The sequence below is a fragment of the Urocitellus parryii genome, chromosome 2 (genome assembly GCF_045843805.1).
Source record: "Urocitellus parryii isolate mUroPar1 chromosome 2, mUroPar1.hap1, whole genome shotgun sequence".
NCBI classification, from domain to species: Eukaryota; Metazoa; Chordata; class Mammalia; order Rodentia; family Sciuridae; genus Urocitellus; species Urocitellus parryii.
Window position 1 is genome coordinate 219024734 of NC_135532.1, and position 23561 is coordinate 219048294.

General features: G+C 51.4%; 1 protein-coding gene across 1 annotated transcript in view; it reads left to right on the forward strand.

Annotated features, from left to right (window-relative positions):
- The window catches only part of Sim2 (SIM bHLH transcription factor 2), a 46899-nt gene extending 24650 nt beyond the window's left edge, over positions 1 to 22249 (forward strand). Inside the window, exons 6-11 of the mRNA XM_077795395.1 lie at positions 1371 to 1570; positions 5816 to 5922; positions 15858 to 16005; positions 17362 to 17530; positions 18197 to 18605; positions 20498 to 22249. Of these exons, the coding sequence (XP_077651521.1) occupies positions 1371 to 1570; positions 5816 to 5922; positions 15858 to 16005; positions 17362 to 17530; positions 18197 to 18605; positions 20498 to 20940 (1476 nt within the window). The 3' untranslated portion in view covers positions 20941 to 22249. The remainder of the gene's footprint in view (positions 1 to 1370; positions 1571 to 5815; positions 5923 to 15857; positions 16006 to 17361; positions 17531 to 18196; positions 18606 to 20497) is intronic.
- The last annotated feature ends 1312 nt before the right edge of the window (positions 22250 to 23561 follow it).

Here is a 23561-nt window from a genome sequence, read left to right on the forward strand (position 1 = left end):
GAGAAGAAGAGGCACCTGTGCCTTTGTCCTCTCTTTCTGGAACACCCCTCCCAGCCCCTCCCAGCCCCTCCCAGCCCCTCCCATCCCAGGGTCTTCCTTCCCCCCAGCTCCTCCCAGTGCCTTCCCCATTCCAGGCTGACCCTTCCCCTTGGCCCTCCTCGGCCACCCCACTCTGAGCTCTTCCCTTGGGCCTCGACCCCCTCATTTGATCTGTTTTATTTTATTTTTGCCCTACTAGGGATGGAGCCCAGGGCCTGCCACCGAGAGACAAGAGCTCTACCACTGAGCTGCTCCCCCAACCCCTGCTCCCTTGGTTTTTAATTGTCCCAGGCTCTAAGCTGCATTGGGCCAGGATGGGCAGCCACCAGCCCGGCCTCTCCCGGAGACATTCTTCAGGAGACTTGGCTCTTGACTTGTTTCTGCTGCTTATTGACGGTCCAGCTGTCTAATCTGCAGCAGAACATCACCTGTCTATCTTGTCCTCACTTCCCTGCTCAGTAAAATGGGAGAATAGACTATAAGGATTTGGAGATTTCTTCCAGCTCTACAGACGATGAATACCTTGAGGGATCCTGGAGAAAGGGTTTTTGAACAGAGAACTTGAAGGCTAAGGATGTTAGTCTGTACCACTGCAGTTACGATGATTGTGATTCCAGCACGATTTTACTGACTTAATATGTTTTTGCCATCCTGGATCCCAGAGTCTCGTGCAGGCCAGGCAAGCTATACCCTGCAGAGCTATGCCCCAGCCTGTTACTGACTTTAACTGGCATAAAGGCTTCTACTCATCAGGCTCCAGGTGGTACAGAGGTTCCTGTTTGAACTTGGTGCGTTCTTGCCTACATGGACTTTGGCTCTAACTGGAAGGCTTCTAGATAGCCACTCTGACTTGTTGATTATTAAGATCTTGAATTAAAATACATGAAATTAAAAGACATAAAAATGAAGATTTAAAAAAAATCTATTGAAAGGATTCTTAATTTACTGGAGTGTAGGAGCATGTCAGGTGATGCAGAGGTCAAATTCAGTCCCAAAGGAAGGTGGGAAGCATTTTAATTACTGAAGCGAGCATTCGTGAAACAAATGGCTGTCTTCTAAGAAGGTCTTGCTGTGTTCTCTAAGTACGACTCTCAGTGGGTTCCTTATATATAAACTCATCCTATGTCAGAGAGTCCTAATTTGTGACATTCCTTACTCATGGTTGACAGAATAAGACAGCCCTTATATTTTACTGTGACACTGTCTGCTAAGAAAGGCATCTGTCAGCATATTGGCCACATACTCGGTAGAACCTGGGTTGGGGACGTTCCATGAAAGGAGTCAGGAGGAGTGGGTGCCACGGCCAGCTGACCTGCCCTCTGCTCCCCCAGGTCATCCACTGCAGCGGCTACTTGAAGATCAGGCAGTACATGCTGGACATGTCTCTATACGACTCCTGTTACCAGATCGTGGGGTTGGTGGCGGTGGGCCAGTCGCTGCCTCCCAGTGCCATCACAGAGATCAAGCTGCACAGTAACATGTTCATGTTCAGGGCCAGCCTCGATCTGAAGCTGATATTCCTGGATTCCAGGTGAGTTGTGGCACCTGCCAACAGCACTGCTGTGACATTCTGGAAGATACCGATGATAGAAATTGGCCCCAGAGAGCTCCGCGATGTTAAGCCAAACTATAACAAGGAATAAGTCCTACTAAGAATGTGGATTAGAAAGGGATTTAGTGAAATCTAGTCATGAATGGAAAGAATTAATTCAGCTTTGGACTCTGGGACTTATTTTAATGAATTAAGTTATATTTGAATCATTTCAGCGGAGTTTGGAATGGGAATATGTGTTGTGGGCACAAGTTATCCTTTTCTGAAGGCCCACAACATCAGAATTATGTCTCGTCTCTCCGCCAAGCCGGTAGGATTTTAAAACCCATGGGTTTCCACACTGAGCAGGGTGAGAAGCCCTCAGATCCCCCACAGCCATGGCAGATTGGAGGCTGGGAGCAGAGAGGTCGCCTTCCCTGGGGGAACACTTGACCAGAGCTCAGCCAGTGCCCGGCCTGTGTCTGGGCTGGGGAAAGGGAGCGTGAGTGAGGCAGAGGCACACCAATTCTTGTCTCTGGAGGCTGTGCTAGAGCGGCCACAGGTCTCTCCCAGGGCAGGCTGCTGGCCTCAAAGTCTTTGTACTTTTTATTATTTTTTTAACTGAAATTTATTTTTGCAAGTAATAACTGTATTTTTGTGGGGGATAATGAGATGTTCTTGCTCATGTATGGTCTTGAGGCTTTGGCTTGTGGGGCCTCTTCCATTTTCTTATCTGCAAAATGAGAGACCTGTCCATGCACTGGCTACCACAAGACTAGAGAAGGATGAAAATAGATGAGAGATGAGAAACAGAAAACTCAGAGCCTCAGCTGCAAACCCAGAGCCTCAGTTGCCTGCAAGGCCACCTTGTTTTTCATCCCATAGATTCCTGGACTGTGCAGGCAGGAATGAGCTGTCAGATCCTTCTTTTAACTTGGCATATGCGGCTGAGATTTCTAGGAGAGGGGATATATCCATTTTGGTTCCTGTGTGTCCTGAAGCTAGGATTTACTGGTTATATTCCCCCCATTTTTTTTTTTTTGTTGTTGTTGAAACAGGGTCTTTCTATGTTGTTCAGGCTGACCTTGAACCAGAAGTTCAAGAAATCCTCCTGCTTCAGCTGTCTGAGTAGTTGTGATCACAGGTGTGCACTACTGTGCCTGGCTACTACTTGTTATTCTTACTTTTTTACTTTTAAAAGACACAGCTAGGTAGGGGCAGGAGGTAGAGACAGAAATGACTTGAGCTTACCATGATTGTATCTCAGAACCATCCAAGACAGAGGAGCAGCAAGAGGTGGTGTGAGAGAGTCACCATTATTGTCACAGAAACTGCAAGCCAAGGGCAACTAGGACTCTTTGGGGGAGCTGATGACACCTTTGAGGGTGGCCCAAGGGTGACAAATGCTCTCTTCCTGCCCTGCAGAAGGAGCCCCTGTGGGGAGGAGGCCAGGCCAGCTGCCTCCTGCAGTGGGCCATGCAGTGATGGGAGACTTCTTTCCCAATTTAGGAATCACTTCTGAAAGCAGGCTGGAAATTGGCTGTCCAAGGTCATTACCGAGGGAACTCAGGAGGATCCAACTACTTTCTCCCTTGTTTTGCCTCCTAATATTTCTCAGACAATTAAAAACAAACAAACAAACAAACAAAAACCACCCTGAGATCCAGTGAATTCTCTAGAAGAGGAAAGAAGGGGTGTCCCAGAGGGAAGATGTGGAGTCTTTTCAAGTTGTTCAGCCCACACCACTGTGAAATGCAGAGGGTCTTCCAGCAAAGGGTGCAGGTGGTTAGCTGGAAGACAGGCTGCTTCCTGACGAGTTCCTCAGATACGGCCTGTGGGGTACCAGTGAGGGCCTGTGAACCTCCCTGTAAGGGCTGCACCCCTGGAGAAACCAGAGAAAAAGGGTAAAGATCTCAAAGGCTGGGTGCAGTGGTGCACACCTCTAATCCCAGTGGCTCTGGAGGCAGAGGCAAGAGGATCGTGAGTTCAAAACCAGCCTCAGCAATTTAGTGAGGTGCTAAGCAACTCCATGAGACCTTGTCTCTAAATAAAACACAAAAAATTGGGCTGGGGATGTGTCGAGTGCCCCTGAGTTCAATCCCCAGTACCCCTCTCCCCCGCCCAGAAAAAAAAAAACTCAAAGGAGACTTCCTGTCCCCACCTAAGCCCTGCAATACTTCCTGCTAAGTATCAGGAAGCTTCTAGTGAAGCCTAAGGCTTTTCTAAACTCCTTCATGGAGGAGGGCTTCAGTGGCCAAAGAGCACTGGAGAATCCCTCATGGTCACTGTGGTCTTGCTTTGGTTGCAATTCCTATGGTTTTTGAAAGGCCTCTGGGCCAGGGCATAGTGGCTTGGGCTGGCCCAGGACTGGGGGGACAGCAGTGGCCAGGCTGGGTGGAGGCATCAGCTTCTGGTCCAAACCCCAGGAGCCACAGCAAGGGCTTGGCCAGAGGCCCAGTGGCTCCAAGTCACAGGAGCAAGGGTGGTAGGCTTCAGGGGGCCCTCTGGCATGCTACCCAGGATGGTCCCAGGCAAAACTGAACTCAGCATAACCTGACATTTGGTACCTAGGGGTTTGTGGCACTTCATTTTGAAACTGTAGCTGGAGCTTTTGCTAAGGATGGGTGAACCCAGCGATGTTTGGGGTTTGGCAGATCCTTGTGACAGGTCTTCAGACACTAGAGGTTTGGAAAAAACCAGGAGGGCATCTTGCCAAGCCCTTCCCCTTCCCTGTAATTTTTAAAGCCAGTATGTACTTTGATGAGAAACTCAATACATGTGTTTCTGATTCATTTACACGTTCAGGGCCCTTGTTCTATAATTTGACGTCGAGGAGGCTCAGAAGCCTCTTTCATCCCGCGCTGTGGAGATGTCTGTTTTTCTTTCTGGGGGAAGCCAGACATCTCAATTTCCTGCCACGTGGAGTTTGACTCCGATGGGGCTTGAAGTTCTAGGTGGCCCTTAGACAAGTCCCTTGAACCCTGAATGATCAGACTGGAGGCAATAAAGTCTCCTTTCTCTGCCTCAAGCCCCGTTCCTTTCCCACCTTGTAGGAACACCTTGGGGATGTGCACAACAAATTGGGAGCCCCTCCTGGGAACCCAGAGGCTTCCAGAGATTTACCACCCAAAGCCCCAGCAGAGCTCAGCAGAAGGGGAAGCGGGCTCGAGAATGGTCGTGAGGTCATTGCCCAGTTTAATTTGCAGCTCATATTTTACATATTTCATACCCTGGCTAGTAGGTCCCTAGCCCAGGCCCTCCCGGGTGCCCTGGCCTTCCTGGGTGCTCCCTCCTCACTGCTGCCCCCAGGACTGATTCTCACCATAGTCTCACGGCCTTTGGAATCTCTTCCTGTCCTCCTCTTTCATCTGTCTCTGCATATCTGTCACCGCAACACTGGCTAGGGCCACCCCCTCTAAAGGCACAGCTCCCAGCTCGGGGGCTGCAGCTGGGGAACCCAACCGTTGCCACACGCAGTTTCACCTACAGACAGAGCCACCCCAGGCCGTCAGTGCGGAGGTGGTCTTGGATGCTGACAGCTACTGTTCTTCAAAGAGCTGGAATGGGAAATTAATCTGCCCAGGGCTTGACGGAATAAAGAGGGGTGGAGTCCCACAGGCACTGGATAGAGGCTCCCATTTCTATGGAGAGCTTCGGGTCTGCCCTCTAGTCACAATATCCTCAGATGTTCCACTGCTCCTGGGCGGTCTGAGATAATCCTCTAGTGATACGAGGCTTAAACATCTGCAATTTTCCATAATTCCCATTAGTAGGAATCACCCAACTGCAGGGTCCCAGAGATCAACTGTGTCCATTAGGAGTGTCCAGCATGGAGTGGAGATTTAAGCAACCCAAGTGCCCGTCCACAAAATGCAAAACGTGATCTCTGCATGAAACAGAGGATTGCTCTCATCATAGCCTCTTTCTCCCCATGTCGGTATCAAAGTTCACTCCCATGTACCCTCAGATAAGCTCACCCCTGAAAAAGCCCGCAGTCCTAAGCCATCCCAAACACACTTTGAGCCAGGGGTTTCAGAACATTCCTGCTCACAAATAGTGCTACATCCTGCACTGGGCGAGACTTCAAAGATTTGCTTCTTGTAAAAAAGATCACTCTCAGTTTCCAAAATCAACATTTCCCCCCTGAGCCTTTTAGCACTTGATTAGTTGGCAAAACCAATATTAGTTTAAATGAAAGGCAATCTGCAGAGCAGAGTGACTCACAGAGCTGCCGTCCTCCCCCAGGGTGACCGAGCTGACAGGCTACGAGCCACAGGACCTGATTGAGAAGACGCTGTACCATCATGTGCACGGTTGCGACGCATTCCACCTCCGCTACGCGCACCACCTCCGTGAGTAGTACCACCTGGGCCTGGGAGGCAGCTGGCCGGGGAGGGGGCATCCCTTGCCTGGCACAGGGTCCAGAGGAGCCTGAAGCCTCAGAGGGGCTTCCTCACAGGTGCCAGTTCTTGAGCATCCTCTCCAGAACCTGCTCATGAAGCCGGCAGGTGCAGGGTGTTGGGGAATTGCCTGGATTCCAGATCGTGGACTTGGAATCCAGCTTCTCTATGAAGTCTGCACACCAGCTATGAATAATGGCAATAACCAGAGAAGAACTGACCCCTGAGCACTTAACTGTGGTCAGGGACTGGTTTAAGGGATTAAGCAGATTACTAACCCAGTGAGGGGGAGTCTCGTGTGCATGCTTCTCCTTCTACTGTTGAGGATGCTGAGGTCCAGTGAGGTAGAGCCACTTGCCTATGGTCACTCATCAGAGAGGTGGCAGATCTAGGAGTCAAACCTAAGCAGAGTCCAGTTGCTGAACCCGGACCCTGCTGGCGATGCTCAGGGAAGGACTACATGTTCCATGATAGAAATCAGCTTGGAGTGAGTGAACAGAACAGTGTTTGATCGGCCAATGGAGGTGATTTGGGGATATCTGCATGTTTCAGAGGGGATGCTCCAGTCACCGAAGTATCACTATCAAAGTGACACTCCAAGAGTCCAAATGCAGCAAAGAATAATTTGGATGGAGTGGAACACCTCCTCCTCCTGCTGCTGTTTAGTGGGTACATACAGATGGTCAGAGGAGCTCAGTCTCCTGCAGAGGGACCCAGAGGGCTCGTCCTCTGTTCTCTCTTTGCTGGGTTAACTAAGAGATGTTAGAGGACAAGTGCTGGTATTTGGTCGGAGGTGGGCGCCAGGTCCCGGGGCAGCTAAGTCTGCAGCCACATTGTGCAGCGTAGAACATGGCATCACTAGGGTGTGGCTGCTGATTTCTCCTCCCCGCGTCACCACAGACAGAGACTGTGGCAATCAGGACTTTCAGCTGGACAGACTCCTTGCTCCCGTGTGCACATGAAGACTCCGAGTTGTGAACCATCCTTCCTTCCTTCCTTCCTTCATTCGTACCTTCCTTTCTTTCTTTCTTCCAAATCACAATCTCATGAGCATCCCTGTTACTCCTGAGACCAAGGAGGGTAGGGAAGCAACAGCTTAGCATCTGGATGGAGTCCGTAGGAGAGCCTCACCCCTGAGGAGCTGGAAGTGGTTCTGCCAAGGGGGCAGCCATCCCACGGGCTCCTGGGGAGGAGCGTGCTGGGAGCTTCTGCTGCAGCATGGAGCTGCACGGGAGAGAGCTGCTCAGAGTGTGGCTGGACGCTGCCCATGAGGCCTCCGAGCCTGGGGAGAGAGAACCGGTGGCGTTGAAAGTCCTCACTTTTTAAATTTTTATTTTATTTGTGGTGCTGGAGATGGAACCCCTTTCCCTGAGAGAAGGTAAGAGGATTTGTGCTTTGGAAAAATCATGAAGGTCCCAGTGACGCTAGTCATGTGACCCTGGCCAGGGCCAGAGTGGGCAAATCAAAGAAAATCAGAAAAGGCCATCGTGGCCATGATGGTGACCGTTCCAGGGCTCTGACGGTGGCTGGGGCTGAGCAGCTCTCGGAGAGACCAGGGGACAGCAACCCTCTTCGGGCTCGGGGAGGGCGAGCATGGTGGGATCCACCGTGAGCCCCGGTGACTGCCCAGCCTCCCCTCTGCCAGGGTGTCCTGGTGCATAGAGGGGCTGGCACCAAGGAGTCCGGGCGTTCACCCAGCAGAGTGCCGGGAGCTGACCCCGAACTCACGCCTCGCTTCCACGTCGAGACAGGCCCTGTGCCTGGGTAGCACCGGCCCTCGGGCAGCCATGACCCCGACCTGGCAGTTTACCCTCCGTGTCTGTCACTGTGACCAAAATACCTGACAAGGACTTTTAGAGGAGGAGAGATTCATTCTGGCTCATCGGGTCAGAGGATGCAGCCACAGGCAGCTGGCCTGAAGGCAGAAATGTCATGGGGGAAAGGCGCAGCCAAGGAAAGCCGTCCCCTCAGGGGAGCTAGGAAGCTGCAGGGGAAGAAAGAGAGGAAGGGCCGGGGTCAGGCAAACCCCTCCCCAGTGAGCGCCTCCTCCATCGGCTCCATTCACCCATCAATGGACTGGTCCATGGGCTGATCCACTGATGAGGTCAGGGTCCCTGGGATCCACTCACTGCCTAAAGCCCCGCCTCTGAACCTTGCTGTGGTGGGAACCAGGCCGTCACCAAGAGACTCTGGGGGTCATTCCAGATCCCAGCCCTAACCCCCTCCTCTCCCAGGCCAGACTCATCAGATAAAATAAGGACCCATCGCCAGCAGCCGGGGTGGTGGGGTTGGGACTTCATGATGTGACACTTTGGCAACTTCAAGACCTCCTCAGTGTGTGGTCCCAGAGGCCCCCCTTTCTTCCCCAGGCCCAGAACTGGGGCAGAAAGGCCAGCGCCAGGCCTCCTGGTCCCAGCTCTCCATCCCTGGGTCCAGATGCACCTGTTATGTTTCCTTAAACTCCAGTTACAGACCCTGAGCTTGGAGTTCAGGGGCAGTTGTTTAGTTGAACTGAAACATGGTGGGGAGAGGGAAATGAGCAGGGAGGAAGAGTCTGCCTCTATGGGCTACTGCACGGCGGCTCATGCTCAGTCCCCGGGACTCTGGAGCCTGGATGGCCCCTGCCCCAGAGTTATGGAGCCCACAGGGAGAGGGAGCCGAGGTAGTTAGACTCCAGCCCCTGACAGTCACTGCCTGAGGACTGATCTCAGGGCAGGGCCTGAGGAGGGAGAGCGGGCAGGCAGCGGGAGTGGCCACTGGCTGTTGCCCAGGTCAGCCTCCCCCAGCCCCTCCTCAGCTCCCACGTCCCCTGACCACCATCTGGGGCTGTGTGACGCAGTCCAGGCACCGGCCCTGCACCAGTTCCCCTCTCCTGCCAGCCCTGGCTCTCGACCTCTCTCTGTTTGGTGGGGCCACACCTCTCTCAGGGGCACCGTCACCTCTCTGCCTTCCTTGCCTGGGACCCTGTTGGCCAGCTGCAACGTCCTCCCGTCCAGCTCCTGCTTGAGGGCTGAGGGAGCCCCCACACAGGCCAGTTCTCTGCACTCCAGCTGGGTGCCAGCGGCTGCCACCTCTCCTCCTGGGGCCATGTGTCCAGCTGCTGGCCCCATAGAGCCCACCCAGGGACCCAAGTCCTTTCTTCCCTTCACCTCCTCCTGGGGACCGGGCGAGATTGCGAGGGTGGCCATGACAAAACTTGCCGACGAGGTGGCCTAAGTGACAGACACTTATTTTTCCACAATTCTTAGACGGGAAGTCCAGGATCAGGGTGTCGGCAGGGTTGGTTCCTTCTGGGCCCCTCTCCTTGGCTTGTAAGTAGCGTCTGGCCCTGTGCCCTCACATGGACGTCCCCGTGTGCGTCTGTGGACCTCATCTCCTCTCCTGCAAAGACGCCAGTCACATGAATGATGTGACCCCAGGCCTCTGTAATCACCTCGTTGAGGGCCTGTCCCCCAGCACAGTCACGCTCTGAGGTAGTAGGGTGAGGCCTTCCACAGGGAACCTCATGGCAGGGGACCCGATCCCTCCTGCTTCTCACCCACGTCGTGGGCCGGGCTGCCTCAGTCCAGCTGGCCGGGCGGCTTGGAGAGCACGTGAGAAGCCTGAGAAGGCTGAAGGCGTGACTTTGCAATGTGATTTTTCAGTCTTGTCACACGGTGCTAGGGCTCAGGGACCTGGCCCGAGAGGAGGCCCCCAGGCTGGCCTGCTATTCTAGCCTCCTGCCCTCCCACGCTCCACCCAGAGCTGCATCACGGCTGCTGCCGACCCGGCACTTGAGTCCTTTGCTCTGATCAGCTAGAGCTGGCCTGCTGGCTCTCTTAGGAACACAGGGACATTGGCAGCCTCTACTGCTCCCCCTCCATCCTCCGAAGATGGCTGCAGGTACCGTTGGCCACGATCCCACCCACCTGGGCTCCTTAGGACTTTGCAGTGAGAGGCACAGAGGCTCCTTCCTACCAGTTGGTGAGGTCCCTGAGCACAGGGACGGAGCAAGCAGCAGCCCCCCTGCGGGACCAGAGTGGGTCGCTGTGAGGTTTCTAAGACTACACTCTGCACAAGCCAGGCTCTCTGGAGACAGGGCCAAGGCCCTGCGGAGGCCTGACTGGACACGAGGGTCATAGTCAGCTGGTTTTCACAATTTTTTTAAAGATGATCTTTACTGGGAGTGGGAGCCCATGGGGTCTGCAGAATCGCGGTCCCCCAAGAAAAATAACTCACAGCCTTCCAGAAAGGCAAGTGTGAGCAAAAGCAGAGCCTGGCACTGCTGTCGGGAGGCCTCTGGGGTCAGTGTGAGTGGCACTGCAGCCCAGGGGGGCTTCTGTGGGCCGCAGTGGCAAGTGGGCTGGTGTCCCAGGGAAGGTCTCCAAGTGAGGCTGTGCCAGGTCCACCTCAGAACCTTCCATGACCACAAGTGAAGACGGGACCTCACAGGAGAGACGGTGGCCTTCCCACCCACCCCACCTCACTCCTGTGAACCCCAGGCACGATGCAGTCATCTGGCTTCAGACTAGAGAGGCCACACTCCCCCAGACACCCTGACAGGCTGGTGGGGAGGGCTCGGTGTCTGCGCACCTGATGATAGGTGTCAAGGGACACCTGGTGGGCTTCTGTGTCCATGGTTCAGAAGAATCAAGACCTTCCACAGGACTGAGAATTTCACCTCTTTGGGTGGGCCCCTATCCAGAGTGGGCCAAGCCGAAATGACAGAAGAGAACGCAGGCCATGTCCCAGAAAGGCTTTGGGGCCTGAATGTGCAGTTTACAAGATTTTAAGCAGAACTGTTATGACAAAATTATAGGACATTAGAGTAACTAGCATAGAGCCGGGGAGAACACTCCCTGAAGGGCACACGGTAGTCATAAGCTCAGATGCTTAGGGGCCAGGCACGTAGCAGGAGTGGGCAAGTCAGTATAGGGCAATAGAAAGTGGCAGAGTCTGGGCTGGGGATGTGGCTCAAGCGGCAGCGCGCTCGCGGGTTCCATCCTCAGCCCCACATACAAACAAAGATGTTGTGTCCTCCGAAAACTAAAAAAAATAAAAATAAAAATAAATCTTTCTCTCTTAAAAAAAAAAAAAACAACCAAATACCACAGGTGGGGTGACTTATACAGAGCACAGGTTTATGAAACCCATGGTTCTGAAAACGGAGAAGGGCGAGATCAAGAGGCTGCTTGTGTCAAGGGCCTTCTTGCTCTTCCCTAGGAGACTCCTCTCTCCCCTGGGTTGGCATGTCTTCTTCCTGGTCCCTCTACCCTCCAACTAGCAGGTGTAGTGTTGGGGGTGGGGGAGATTGTACTGGGAAATGGAGACCCAGTCCCAAAAGATGGGTTTCATCACCAACTACATAATCTCTAGAGGAGGACCATGGGGGGCACAGGGACTGCTTGTACCATTTTTTCCCAGCAGGGAAAGGGATTCGTTTCCTGCAGCTGCTGTAACAAATTACCACAAACTGGGTAGCCTGAAACCACAGGAAGGTATTGCCTCTCCGTTCTGGAGGCTAGAAGTCTGAAGTCAAAGAACCGCAGAGCCAAGCTCCCTCCAGAGGCTCCAGGGGAGGGCCTTCCCTCTTCCTCAGTTGTGGGTGGCCTCATGTGTCCCTTGGTTGGGGCCACATCACTCTAGTTGGCCTCATCTTCACATGGTGTCTCCTCTGTGTGTCTTATAGGGACACCTGCTGTTGGAAGTGGGGCCCACGGACCTTGTCTTGAGATCTGTCACTTGCTCACATCTGCAAAGACTCTTTCAAACATCCCTGGTTGTGAGGATTAGGATCTGATATCTATCTCTTTCGGGGGAGACACTGCCCATGAAATCCAGGACAGGCATTGCAGCATCCTTTTCTACCCTTAAAATGTAAAACGGAGATGGCGGGCTGGGGTGGTGGCTCAGTGGCAGAGCACTTGCCTAGCACACGTGAGGCAGTGGGTTCGATCCTCAGCACCACATAAAAATAAATAAATAAGTAAAAGTCATCATGTCCCTCTACAACACACACACACACACACACACACACACACACACACATATATATATATATATATATATATATATATATATATATATAAAAGTTGGTGAGGTGGTGCAGCCTGCAATCCCAGCTCCTTGGGAGACTAAGGCAGGAGGATCGTAAATTCACGGGCAACTTATCAATACCTTGTCTCAAATTAAAAATATAGAAAGGGCCAAGCATATAGCTCAGTTGTAGAACACTCCTGGGTCCAATCCCTGATACTGGGAGGTAAAGAGGAGTAAAAGAAAAAAAATCTAAAACAGAATAGAAGTATGCCCAGACCTGCGGAAGGAATTCTAGAAGGACCAGGAAGGCTGCCTGTTTCTCTGGACAGTATATTTATGGAACTAGAATTTCTATTCCAGCATGAGTGGGGGAAAAAACAGGACTAGGGGCTTTCATCTAAGCATGGATCACGCAGAATCCAGGACGTGGCCGATGGTGGTGTTGGAGATGCCACACACAGAGGGGTGCAGCGCGGGCTTCTGCCCTCGGGACTCATGGTTGAAGGGACACCTCATCCACCACCACCACAAGAAGGGATTTACTTTATAGTTCTGTAGCCTGGGATCATTTCAGACAGCTAATCAAGGATGACAGACTGGAGGGAGAATTGATGCAGACCAAGGAATGTTGTGACTAAGTGTCTAAGATTTCGATTTGGATTGATATGTTGACTATTGCCATGGGTCATAGGGAAGCAAAAAAAAGAAAAAAACCGAAAATCAAAAAACCAAGTATCTGGTTGTTTGGTCTCTGTATCTAGCCTGATCATAGCAGAGTCAGGAATTAGACAAAAATGATAGTTGGGGAAGGTCCGAGATAATAAGGTCTCAGCAATTTCTGTAATTTGATTCTTAAAATATGCGGGATAAACTGGCTTCATTTTATCCAGCTTGACATAGTTACGAATAGTTTTTTGGAGTGTTGTAAGAAATAAGAGGAAGTAAAGTATAAGATCAGAAAAAAGAAAAGCTCAGGTCGTATTCCCATGGTGCTTTACAGGCACTGCTACGCATGGATTTTTTTTTTTTTTTTTTTTGTACTGAAGATTGAACCCAGAGGCACTTACTCACTGAGCCACATCCCCAGCCCTTTTTTGTATTTTATTTAGAGACAGGGTCTCACTAAGTTGCTTCGGGCCTCCCTAAGTTACTGAGGCTGGCTTTGAATTCGCGATCCTCCTGCTTCAGCCTCCTGAGCCACAGGGGTTACAGGTGTGCACCACTGCGACCGGTTTAGGCATAGATTTTAAAGTCCAGGAGACCAGCAAGCATTTCTGTTAAAGAAAGAAGAGTCTGGGACTCCAGTTTGCTTAGATGGCATCTCTTGGTTATATGGGAGCCATCAACAAGTTGGCTCACCCCCAGAGATGGCTAAGAGAACCTTCTGGAGGCCACTGATTCTTCCTCCCACAGTCCCATGTGTCCTCAGCCACAGTTTGTGGTAATGGAGTAAACAAGGCAAGGCGTTTGGAAAGAGCTGGACGTAGAAACCTTGGGGATTTTTGTTAGTTCATTTGGGGTTATTATTGCTTAAAAAGCAAGCCCCCAGAGGAGAAGCGCTACAAAGCTTCTCTCAATCCTGCCTCTGTCTACACTCGTCAGCGCTGATTTTGCCCCTGCCGTGTTGATTCTGGACAGAAAGAGTAGGTCTCTACACCGTCCCAGAGGGAGCTGCCTCTCCAAGGGGATGGGATGGCTGTTACACAGCAGGACTGTCCCGTGTGTCCTTAGGATGTGGCCCTGACAGATGTGGCCCTGTATTTCTAAAACTCACACCTCCTTCTTGTTGAAAATCTAGCAAATGAAGAAAAGCTGAAATGAGGAAAATGCAAATTACCTGTGGTTTTACCAGTCAGAGACAAGTGAGCAGGTACTGAGCCCGTCATCCGTGTCCGCCACGGCAGAAATCTTCACACAGGGCCTCATCCTCCCAACAACCATATGACGTAGGGCTAGGGTTATCCTTCATTTATAAACGAGGAAACTGAGTCACAAGAGGGTCAGTAGCTGGTCCAAGAACACCATTGGTGCGTGTGCAAACGCATGTGATCTTTCATGATCAGGGTTCTGCTCTGTGCACTCCTGAATCTCGTCTTAACACTATGTCATCTGCATTTCCCACCGTACCACAAATTCTTATGAATCACTGTTTCAGTGTCTGCGTAGTACTCCATAACTTATTTACCCTTTCCCTCATTGTTGGGCAGGTAAATCTCCCCAGAACTTTCTTCTTCCGTTTTAAGCAAATCGAATCTCTTTGTACATTAGTCTGTGTTTCCATTGCTCATAATTTATTTCCATTGGATCAATTCTTGGAAGTAGAAACATGGAAGGGGATGAGCCACTACATTGCTTTCCCAAAGGATCAGGCCGACTCCCTTCCATCAGCGCAGGAACACCTTCTCCAGAGATTAGCCACATTGCCTGTTGCTATTTCTTCTTCTTTTTTTTTTTTTCTCCTTTAGATAAACTCACCTTTTTAACCGTTTCCGTGGTTTTTGGTGAGTGCTGTGCTGCCATAACTTTTTTCTAATTCTGGAATATTTTCAAGGTCTCCAGAAGCAGCCCCGTCCTATTACCGTTCTTTCCCCATCCCCCTCCCCCTTCAGCCCCTGGCATCTGCAAATCTGCCCTCTGTCTCTGTGGACTTGCCTCTTCTGGACACTTGGGACAGAGGGAGTCCTACACTCTGCTGATTTGATGGATGGGCTCTCTATGAGTCAGTTCAGTGAGTTGAACACATGTTCATTACTTTGCCCATTTGTGTTTCTTCTTTGGTGAATTGTTTGTTAATGTCTTTCCCTTGTATTGCTTTCGGGGTCTGAGTGTTATCAATTGGTAGTAACTCTTTATATATTAAGGTTAATAACTCCTTGACTATCATATTTGTAGCATTTTTTCCTTCTGCACCAAAATATTTTGATGTGGGTGTTAAAGTGGAAAGAAGGCACAAATGGCAGGGAGAGCCTGGGGAATGTTTGGGTGGGGACGAAAGGGGGGCTTTGTCTTGTTGGTGCAATACCACAGCTGAATTTGTGAGGTGGTGCTGATAGCCAGTGCAGTCACAGACTTAGCCCCTTTGGTCTCTTCCCCAGATCTCTGCTCAGGCGGCTGCTAGTTGGGGGCCTGGTGCTAGGCCTACCTTGAGAAACAGGAATGTTCTGGAGCTGGGGGTGGACAGCTGGGGCGGAGCTTTACTCTTTCCATTCCCCACACACAGCTTCTGGCGCTTGCCTCCCCCTCCAGGCCTCCTCCATGGGCCTCCTTGAGAGCTGTAAGGGAGAGTCACAGTTTGTGGGTCCACTGAGGCTTTGGGTGAGCTGCTCAGCACTGAGGTTTGCACCCATGCATAGAAGATGGGCCCACAGGCCCAATTTTCAGGAACTATGTCACCAAGCAGAGGACTTTGCTACCCGAGCAACACAGGAAATGAATTGGCCCCAAGAAAATTTTAATGGCAACAGAGTAGCAAGCGATTTTGCTGTGAATACACAGTGTCTGGGTATCAGCAACATTTGACTCCTAGCCCAGTGCCCTGCAGTTACTTTATTTTGTTTAAATCACTACATCATTCACCCCCTCTGCCATTAAAGATTGGGGGCATTAAGACATAACTGTGACATGTTGGATTCTAAAAAAGCGGATGGATGTTTCTGCCCTGCCAGGTACCGAGTTGCCGGGGGGCTGTTCCCTGCAGTGGAGCAGTGCTGTTCACTCGGGGGTCTTAGTGGACTCCTTGAGGTTGCAGGCAGCATCTGGGTGTGAGTGCGTGTGTAAGCGTGCCATCAAGTTCAGAGGGATCCTGGGCCCCTTGGTGGGGTGGCATCCCAGAGCGGGGCCCGTGGACTCATGTCACCCTGTGCTTGCAGTGCTGGTGAAGGGCCAGGTCACCACCAAGTACTACCGGCTGCTGTCCAAGCTGGGCGGCTGGGTGTGGGTGCAGAGCTACGCCACCGTTGTGCACAACAGCCGCTCCTCCCGGCCCCACTGCATCGTGAGTGTCAATTATGTCCTCACGTAAGTCAGCCCTATTGTTCCTCCCCTTGCTCCTCCTCCTGTCACTCATTGCATCGCTCCCAAAGTGTCACCTAACGCTCCGTCTCTTTCCAAAACTCTTCATTTGTCTCCTGTTTTGTTTTTATTTGAACAAAATAAGAGTCCAGTTTTGGGGGAGGGTCCAGATTTTCCCACGCTCAGCAGAGAGGAGTGAGTGCTGGGGGGGGGGCCTCAGATCCCAGCACAGAGCCCAGGTGGGGGGTTGGGGGAAGCCCCCACCTTGAACAGGGTACAAAGAAGTGCACATCTGGATCAGGAATACAAGCTCACATAGTCCATGTCCACAGACCTGGATCATCTTGAATGCTTCTACGATTTGAGACAGAGTCTCATTTCCCATCATCTATCCATATAGCCTGTGGCAAATGACAGAGAATACTGAAAACCCCCGAAGGTCAAGTTCAGTTGCAAATACATTTAAGGCCATTGGAAGCAACTGAACATGAGTCACTCTGCCCACCAAAGCTATTGTGTATTAAGCCACCTTGACCCCAGGCTTAGTCCTGTACTCGATGCCCTCATGGTCCCCCGGCACCCCGGAAAAGAGTCCTCATTTGTGTTCTAAACGCAGTGGTGGGGCCGGGGGTGCAGAGCACTTGCCTAACCTGCACAAAGCCCTGGGTTTGATCCCCAAAATGGAAGGGGAAAAAAGGCAATGAGGAGTTAGGTTCCAGGTTCTGCGCAGAGCGACCGCTGGGTCTCTGTGTGTTAGCTGCACAGTGGTCCCGGCAAAACTGTAAGGGAGAAATGATTCGGCCTGGTTATTATTCTCGAGCACCGAGGTGTTGGCTGGACTTGGGGGGCCGCCTCTCCTTCCAGGAACAGGGTGCTGATGCTGTCAGGAGCCCCGGTGTGAAAACCGACAAGGCCAACTCCAGGCTCCCGGCCCTTACAGGGCCCCTCACTCCCGCTTCCCGGGTGCTCAATGGGAATCAGCCGGGTCACAGATGTGCACCAGGGATGAGATGATGTGATTAGTGGCACTTTGGCCCTCCCTTTTGCCTTGACAGCCTTAGTGGCCCACGATGTCCCCAGGAATCGTGTTTGGGCTGTATGGGATTGGAGAGGGCTGTTCTGAGCCCCCTCGATTCCTGCCAAATAGCACTAATCTTGCCAGCATTCCTGGGTCACCCTCTTGGGGCTTTAGGCAGCTTTTATCACAAGATTGAGCTGTCCTGTCCTCAAATGCCACCCACACCCAAGTTCAGTGAGAGGATCCGAGGAATTTGGAGAAGGCACTCGCTCAGGGGACAGAGCCAGGGAAGCCGCTCTTCCTCCACCGCTCCTCCTCATGACAGGCCTGCTCTTGCTTTCCAGGGACGTCGAATACAAGGAACTGCAGCTGTCACTGGACCAGGTCTCCACCTCTAAGTCCCAGGACTCCTGGAGGACCACCTTGTCTACCTCACAAGAAACTAGGAAATTAGCTAAACCCAAAAACACAAAGATGAAGACAAAGCTGAGGACATACCCTTACCCCCCACAGGTAACCCACCGCGGTACGGGATGGGGCTTGGGACACCCTGGGTATGCTAAGGAGTGACGGCCCTCTGAACACGTAGCTGGATATCTCTACAGAATGGAGCGGGTCCCCAAGGCTGTCCTGCCCATAGGGTGGTGACATAACCTGGGGACAGCTGACATCCAGGTGGACTTGTCAAGAATAGGAACTAGAAGACCATTGGGAGGGCACATGAGCCTGTGAGACTCCATGTAAATAGGGGTTAGAAGCACATCACATGTGTCATGTTTTCATAATTTTTTTAAAAAAATTAAACCCCTTTTTTATTTTTTTAGTTTTAGGATGGAACTCAGGGGCACTATACCCCTGAGCTGCATCTCCGGCCCTTTTTATATTGAGACAGGGTCTCACTAAGTCTCTGAGGCTGGCCTCAAACTTGTGATCCTTCTGCTTCAGCCTCCCAAGCAGCTGGGTTACAAGTGTGCTCTCTCCCCTCCCCCTTTTAAAGCACTCGGTGTTCTGTCAGATATAACAAGCATCCATGTGCATTTGGTATGTTTTTAGTTTGGGATGGGGGTCTCTTTCCATCCAGGGGGTGGGTCGCTGGGGAAGGCCCACCTTGGCATGGGGCAGGGACATGGCTTACCCACAGCCCCTCGGCTGGCCTCCATCCGTCTTCTTTCCATGCAGCAATACAACTCCTTCCAAATGGACAAACTGGAATGTGGCCAGCTGGGAAGCTGGAGAGCCAGTCCCCCCATCAATGCCCCGGCTCCCCCAGAACAGCAGCTCCATTCAGAAGGCAGTGACCTTCTGTACCCGCCATCCTACAGCCTGCCCTTCTCCTACCATTACGGACACTTCCCTCTGGACTCGCATGTCTTCAGTGGTAAAAAGCCAATGTTGCCAGCCAAGTTCGGGCAGCCCCAGGGATCCCCGTGTGAGGTGGCACGCTTTCTCCTGAGCACGCTGCCAGCCAGCGGCGAGTGCCAGTGGCATTATGCCAACCCTCTAGTGCCTAGCAACCCGTCTCCAGCTAAGAACCTTTCCGAACCGCCCACCAACGCTGCCCGGCACAGCCTCGTGCCAAACTACGAAGGTGGGTCCTGTTGGCAGGAGGGGACACTGCGGGGAGGACTGGGAACGGCTGGGGGCTGTGGCGGTAGGTGGTGGTGGGGGCAGACAGAAACGGAGTCCTCAGGGTTTGGGTAAACCTTGCCCTTCTCTGCTCCTAAGTACAGCTTCCCTGCTCTCCTGTGCTTCACAAGAGAGAAAGTCACCTGTGCCTCGTGCACACCAGTGGCACTATAAAGGGGACAGGGATCTGAGCATTCAGACTCCATATAAATTCGGCATCCTCCACTCCACAGGGAGGCCTGTGATTTCCAAACCCCCTCCCAGGTTTTGAGAACCCCTAGGTCCAGTTATTTATTTATTACTTATTCTTGTTTTGCTGGGCTGGGGATCAATAGGTCTGTTGTTTTACACGATTACTTTTCACTTTACCCCAAAATGATCTTGAGAGACAGAGAGGGTTCCAATTTCCTTCTCATGCTGCTTTCAAAGTGCAGCAAAGGAGTAGTGGTAACCCATGGGCTCAGGGACAAAAGTGCCACTCACCAGATCTAGAACCAATAACAAACTCTCCAGGCCTCAGTCTCTTCATCAGTCAGATGGGATCATAAGCCATGTGATGTGTCTGCCTTGACTTGCCAGTTCAAACCACAACAAAGATCAGAGTGGCTTTCTTAGCCTTCTCCCCCTGGTGGCAGGTAAGCAGTCCTTAGTGGAGTGCCACCAGTTGCTCAGGACACACACCGGCCAACTCCTTTGACTTACTGGACCAACCCCAAGAAGAGGGTGGAAGCTGGGGACTGAGGGTTAGCTGCAGGAGATGTATACCTGATCCACCCAGACCTGACTGAGGCTCAGACTACAGACCAAGATGGTGTGAATGTCCTGCGGCGGTTACTAGGATAGTGGTAAATGTAGATGATGTGCCCAGGAGGGTGATAGATTTCATACAAACCTGAGATTTCATGGGAGAAATCTAACCTTCTTGATGATCATGAGGAAATGTTTTTCAAAAGTAGACAATTTAAAAAGGACCACATCGGCCATCAGGGCCTGCCACCCTGTCTTGGGCCTGGGCCAGATATTCCTCAGATTTGTATTCCCAGTACCCCCTGGTCACTGGGTCCTTCACAAAGCCAAGAAAAACAAAGTGAAGGGTTTTGACAATAGCTGACAATATTACTCCCTTGAGATGGACTTAAAAATAATTATTTTTTCTTTGGGGTTCAGTATTGATATGATACACAGAATTTGATTTTTATTGATATTTTAAAAGTGAAGGAGGTTAATAACTACCTGCATATCATAAGCTTGGTGGGAGGGGGGACACCAAAGATGTTAATTTGAGGCAATTTGTGTTCAACTTCCTAATCATTTGGGTATTAAAGGAAGACAAAGATCCTCATAAAGTAAAAAGCCCAGATTGCTAATTGATGTCAGGCATGTAATTGAGAAGGCTGGTTTAATTATGATCCTCTCAGCAGGATCATAACAGCGCCTCTCCAGGGATAAGCAAAAACCAGGGTAGACTGGAGGGTCCTTGGTAGCCTCTAGACCCTGTTGTTCAATAAGGTGGCATTAGCCGGCAAGGCCAACATGGAAAAGCGGCCAGTGCTGTTCAAGAAAGTACCCTCTTCCCCACCAAAGAATAAACAGTTTTTAATTTTGGTCACCATCCACGTACCCTGGTATGTTGCATTAGGTACATGAGTCCACACGAATCCCACCTGTTTTTTAACACAGCTCGCAGGTCATTTGCAATTGTCCCTTGTGGTTGCACAATGCGGGCCTGGAATGCACTCAAGAAGGACGGTGGCAGCCCGAGGGTTGGGCGCGGGTGGCCGAGGGGTGGCGTTGCTTGGGGCAGGCCCTTCCCTCCCTGGATGCCAGCATCTAACGTATCGCCTGTCCCCGCAGCGCCCGCCGCCGCGCGCAGGTTCGGCGAGGACACCGCGCCCCCGCCGCCGCCGCCGCCGCCGAGCTTCCCGAGCTGCGGCCACTACCGGGAGGAGCCCGCGCTGGGCCCGGCCAAGGCCGCCCGCCAGGCCGCCCGCGACGGGACGCGGCTGGCGCTGGCCCGCGCGGCGCCCGAGTGCTGCGCGCCGCCGGCCCCCGAGCCCCCGGGCGCGCCCGCGCAGCTGCCCTTCGTGCTGCTCAACTACCACCGCGTGCTGGCCCGGCGCGGGCCGCTGGGGGGCGCCGCGCCCGCCGCGCCCGGCCTCGTCTGCGGCCCCGGAGCCCCCGAGGCGGCGGCCGGCGCGCTGCGGCCCCGACACGCAGGCCCCGGCGCCGCCTCGCCGCCCGGCGCGCCCCGGCCGCACTACCTGGGCGCCTCGGTCATCATCACCAACGGCAGGTGACCCGCCGGGCCCGCTCCGCCCAGGCAGGGCGGCCGCAGGGAGAAGCCATAGGCCAGGCCTTCTCTGGTTCCTCGCTCACAAAGTCCAGCGGAGGAGAGGGGCGAGCTGTGTCGGCACCAATAAATTAATTTATACAGAGACAACTATTTTAATAGAACGCAGCCGACCTTGAGGCGTGACCGGAGCTGCCATGTACCCCCGTGGAGAGGACCCGGCGCAGCCTGAGGTCGGACACGGCCGCCCATCCTTCTTCTCCAGGGGCCCATCTTCAGACAGAGCCCAAGGTCGCGGCCTCCGACGTGTGACCTCAAGCTACCGGCGCCGGGGTCTCGGTTTCCTCACCTTGAAATCCAGCGTAAGGCATCGAGCCCCGTCTCTGATGCTCAAAAACTGGGGCTTGAAGGCATCGCAACTCCATAAATACACTTTAAGGAGGGCGACCTCGCCCTGGCAGCTAGCCTGCAGTAAAGAGGAAGCCTACCGATTTCCGAGCCCTTTTTGATTCTTAGGTACAGGAAGAATGTGATCATTGTAAGTCCCATGAATAGACAACAACTCCACTGTCTTTAAAAGTCATTCATGATTTAAAAAAAAAAATTTTTTTTTTTTTTTTTTAGTTCCTTCTTCAATACAAAACAAGCCAAGACCAAGGGGGTGTGTGGCCATGGGTGTGCTTCCCAAGAACATGGTCAAGCTCTTACTCCCCCTTCCCTTTCCTTATGGACTCTTGGTAACACCAGGAATAGCACCTTCAGAATATATTGAATAGGCATTAAATGCAAAAAAGAATATATAGCCAGATATTTTATGAGAATGACCTTGTCAAGCTTAATTCCACAGCAAAGTCCCTCTGTCCCACACAGATCTATAATTCACTAGGCTCGTGTTTGCTACAAGTAGTGCTAATGAAGTTAGTTAAATTGCATGTGCAATATGGAAAACTGTCATGGACTGCACCTTGTAGAAGACAAACTTGCTTCAAGGGTGTAATGAAAATGATGGACACATTTTAAGCATTTTCTGCATTTTATACATAGCAAGAGCGCTTCATATGAATGTGTCATGTGTGTAACAGGTGAACAGAGACCCTTTTATAATGCACCAGCAGTGTTTTCAAAATAAACTTCCAATACTTTTGGTTTCACTCTTATGATTTTTTTTCCTTAAAGATATCACCATTGGATCTGAGGGAATAGATGCATTGAGCTACCACCTTTCAATTTGCTCTGCACTAGAAACAACTGTATCCCTTTGCTGCTTTTTCAAAGCTTATTTAGGAAATTCTTCCACCTTTCTGAATAGAAAGAGGTTTTCACATGCTTTTAACTCATCCTTCTAGAATCAAAATGAGAATGCATAAAGTGTTCTCACAACGTGAACTGATCTTTTGCCAACCCTGCGTCAGCAAGGACCCTATGTAATCTCTTCAGGGTATCAGTTGGCTTTATAGTATGCAGGTTAAATTTTGCAAACTTAGGAACATGTGTCATGCACAAGGCGACTGGATCACAGATGGGTACACACACCTCTCTCCTGCACTGAGCTACACCTCACTAGCCGCTCTGATGGAGTGTGTACACACATAAAAGAAACCAAGGGTATTCTTTTTTATGGTCGCAAGTCTCATAATTAAACCATGATTCTTGCAAGGTGTAGGTTTGATTAATGGGAGACATCACCAACATTTTTCAATAAAGTACCACAAAATGTTTTAACATCTACCTGGTTATTAGCCTTTGGGGCTCTATTTAGTACACACAAATCAGGAAGCCTTCTGGAGCAGGTTAATAGCAAAGGTTACCACTGAGGAAAATGGCCCTGTTATAGATTTACAAATGACAGTGTCAATAGACTTAACCAAGAGTGTGTACTTAAAGATAAAAAGTGTGCTCGTGGAAAATTCCTCATCTGAACAAATATCAGAATTTTCACAGCCTAGAACGGGAAGGAGGATTCCTCTCAAAGCCCCTTTCAAGACGGCCCCGGGGCTCAATGCAAAGTTGGCAAGCAGTTACCACGGCAACCTAATATTGTTCCCTCCATCTTCAAGAGTCTGCACACTGAAGCCGGCGCGGTTCCCCGACTTCTGTGAGGCTCTAGCAGGGGAAGAGGAAGCATTTTAATAAATATGCCTCCCTTTGACAAAAAAGAGAAGAAAAATCGTACTGGGCCCTAACATGTACCATGTTGACAAAAATACCAGATCAAATGGATTTGAGACATAAGCCCAATTCAGGACTGGCTTGGCCCTCCAAGGGGCCTCCCAGGGAAAGGAATTCCTTTATATTCTTGGAAGCCCTTTTCTAGAAAAGCCATTCCATTCATACCTCTGCAGGGATGTGAGCGGGTCTGAAGGGCCCAGAGGAAATCTGTAAGAGCCCCTATTGCCCCCACCCCCACCCTTTCATCCCTTTAAAAGTCCTGTCAGCCGTGCCCCCCTCTCTCCCACCTAAGGCGGGATTTCCAATAGTCCATACATAAAATTCACCCAGGTTGTAATTTATTGGAACTGTACATTGGAGTAGACTGTGGGGGCTACTTCTGATAAGATGGAAGCCAAAGAACATTTTCAAATAAATGCCATAAAATTACAGTAGCTTAAAATTTTGGTGAATCATAGT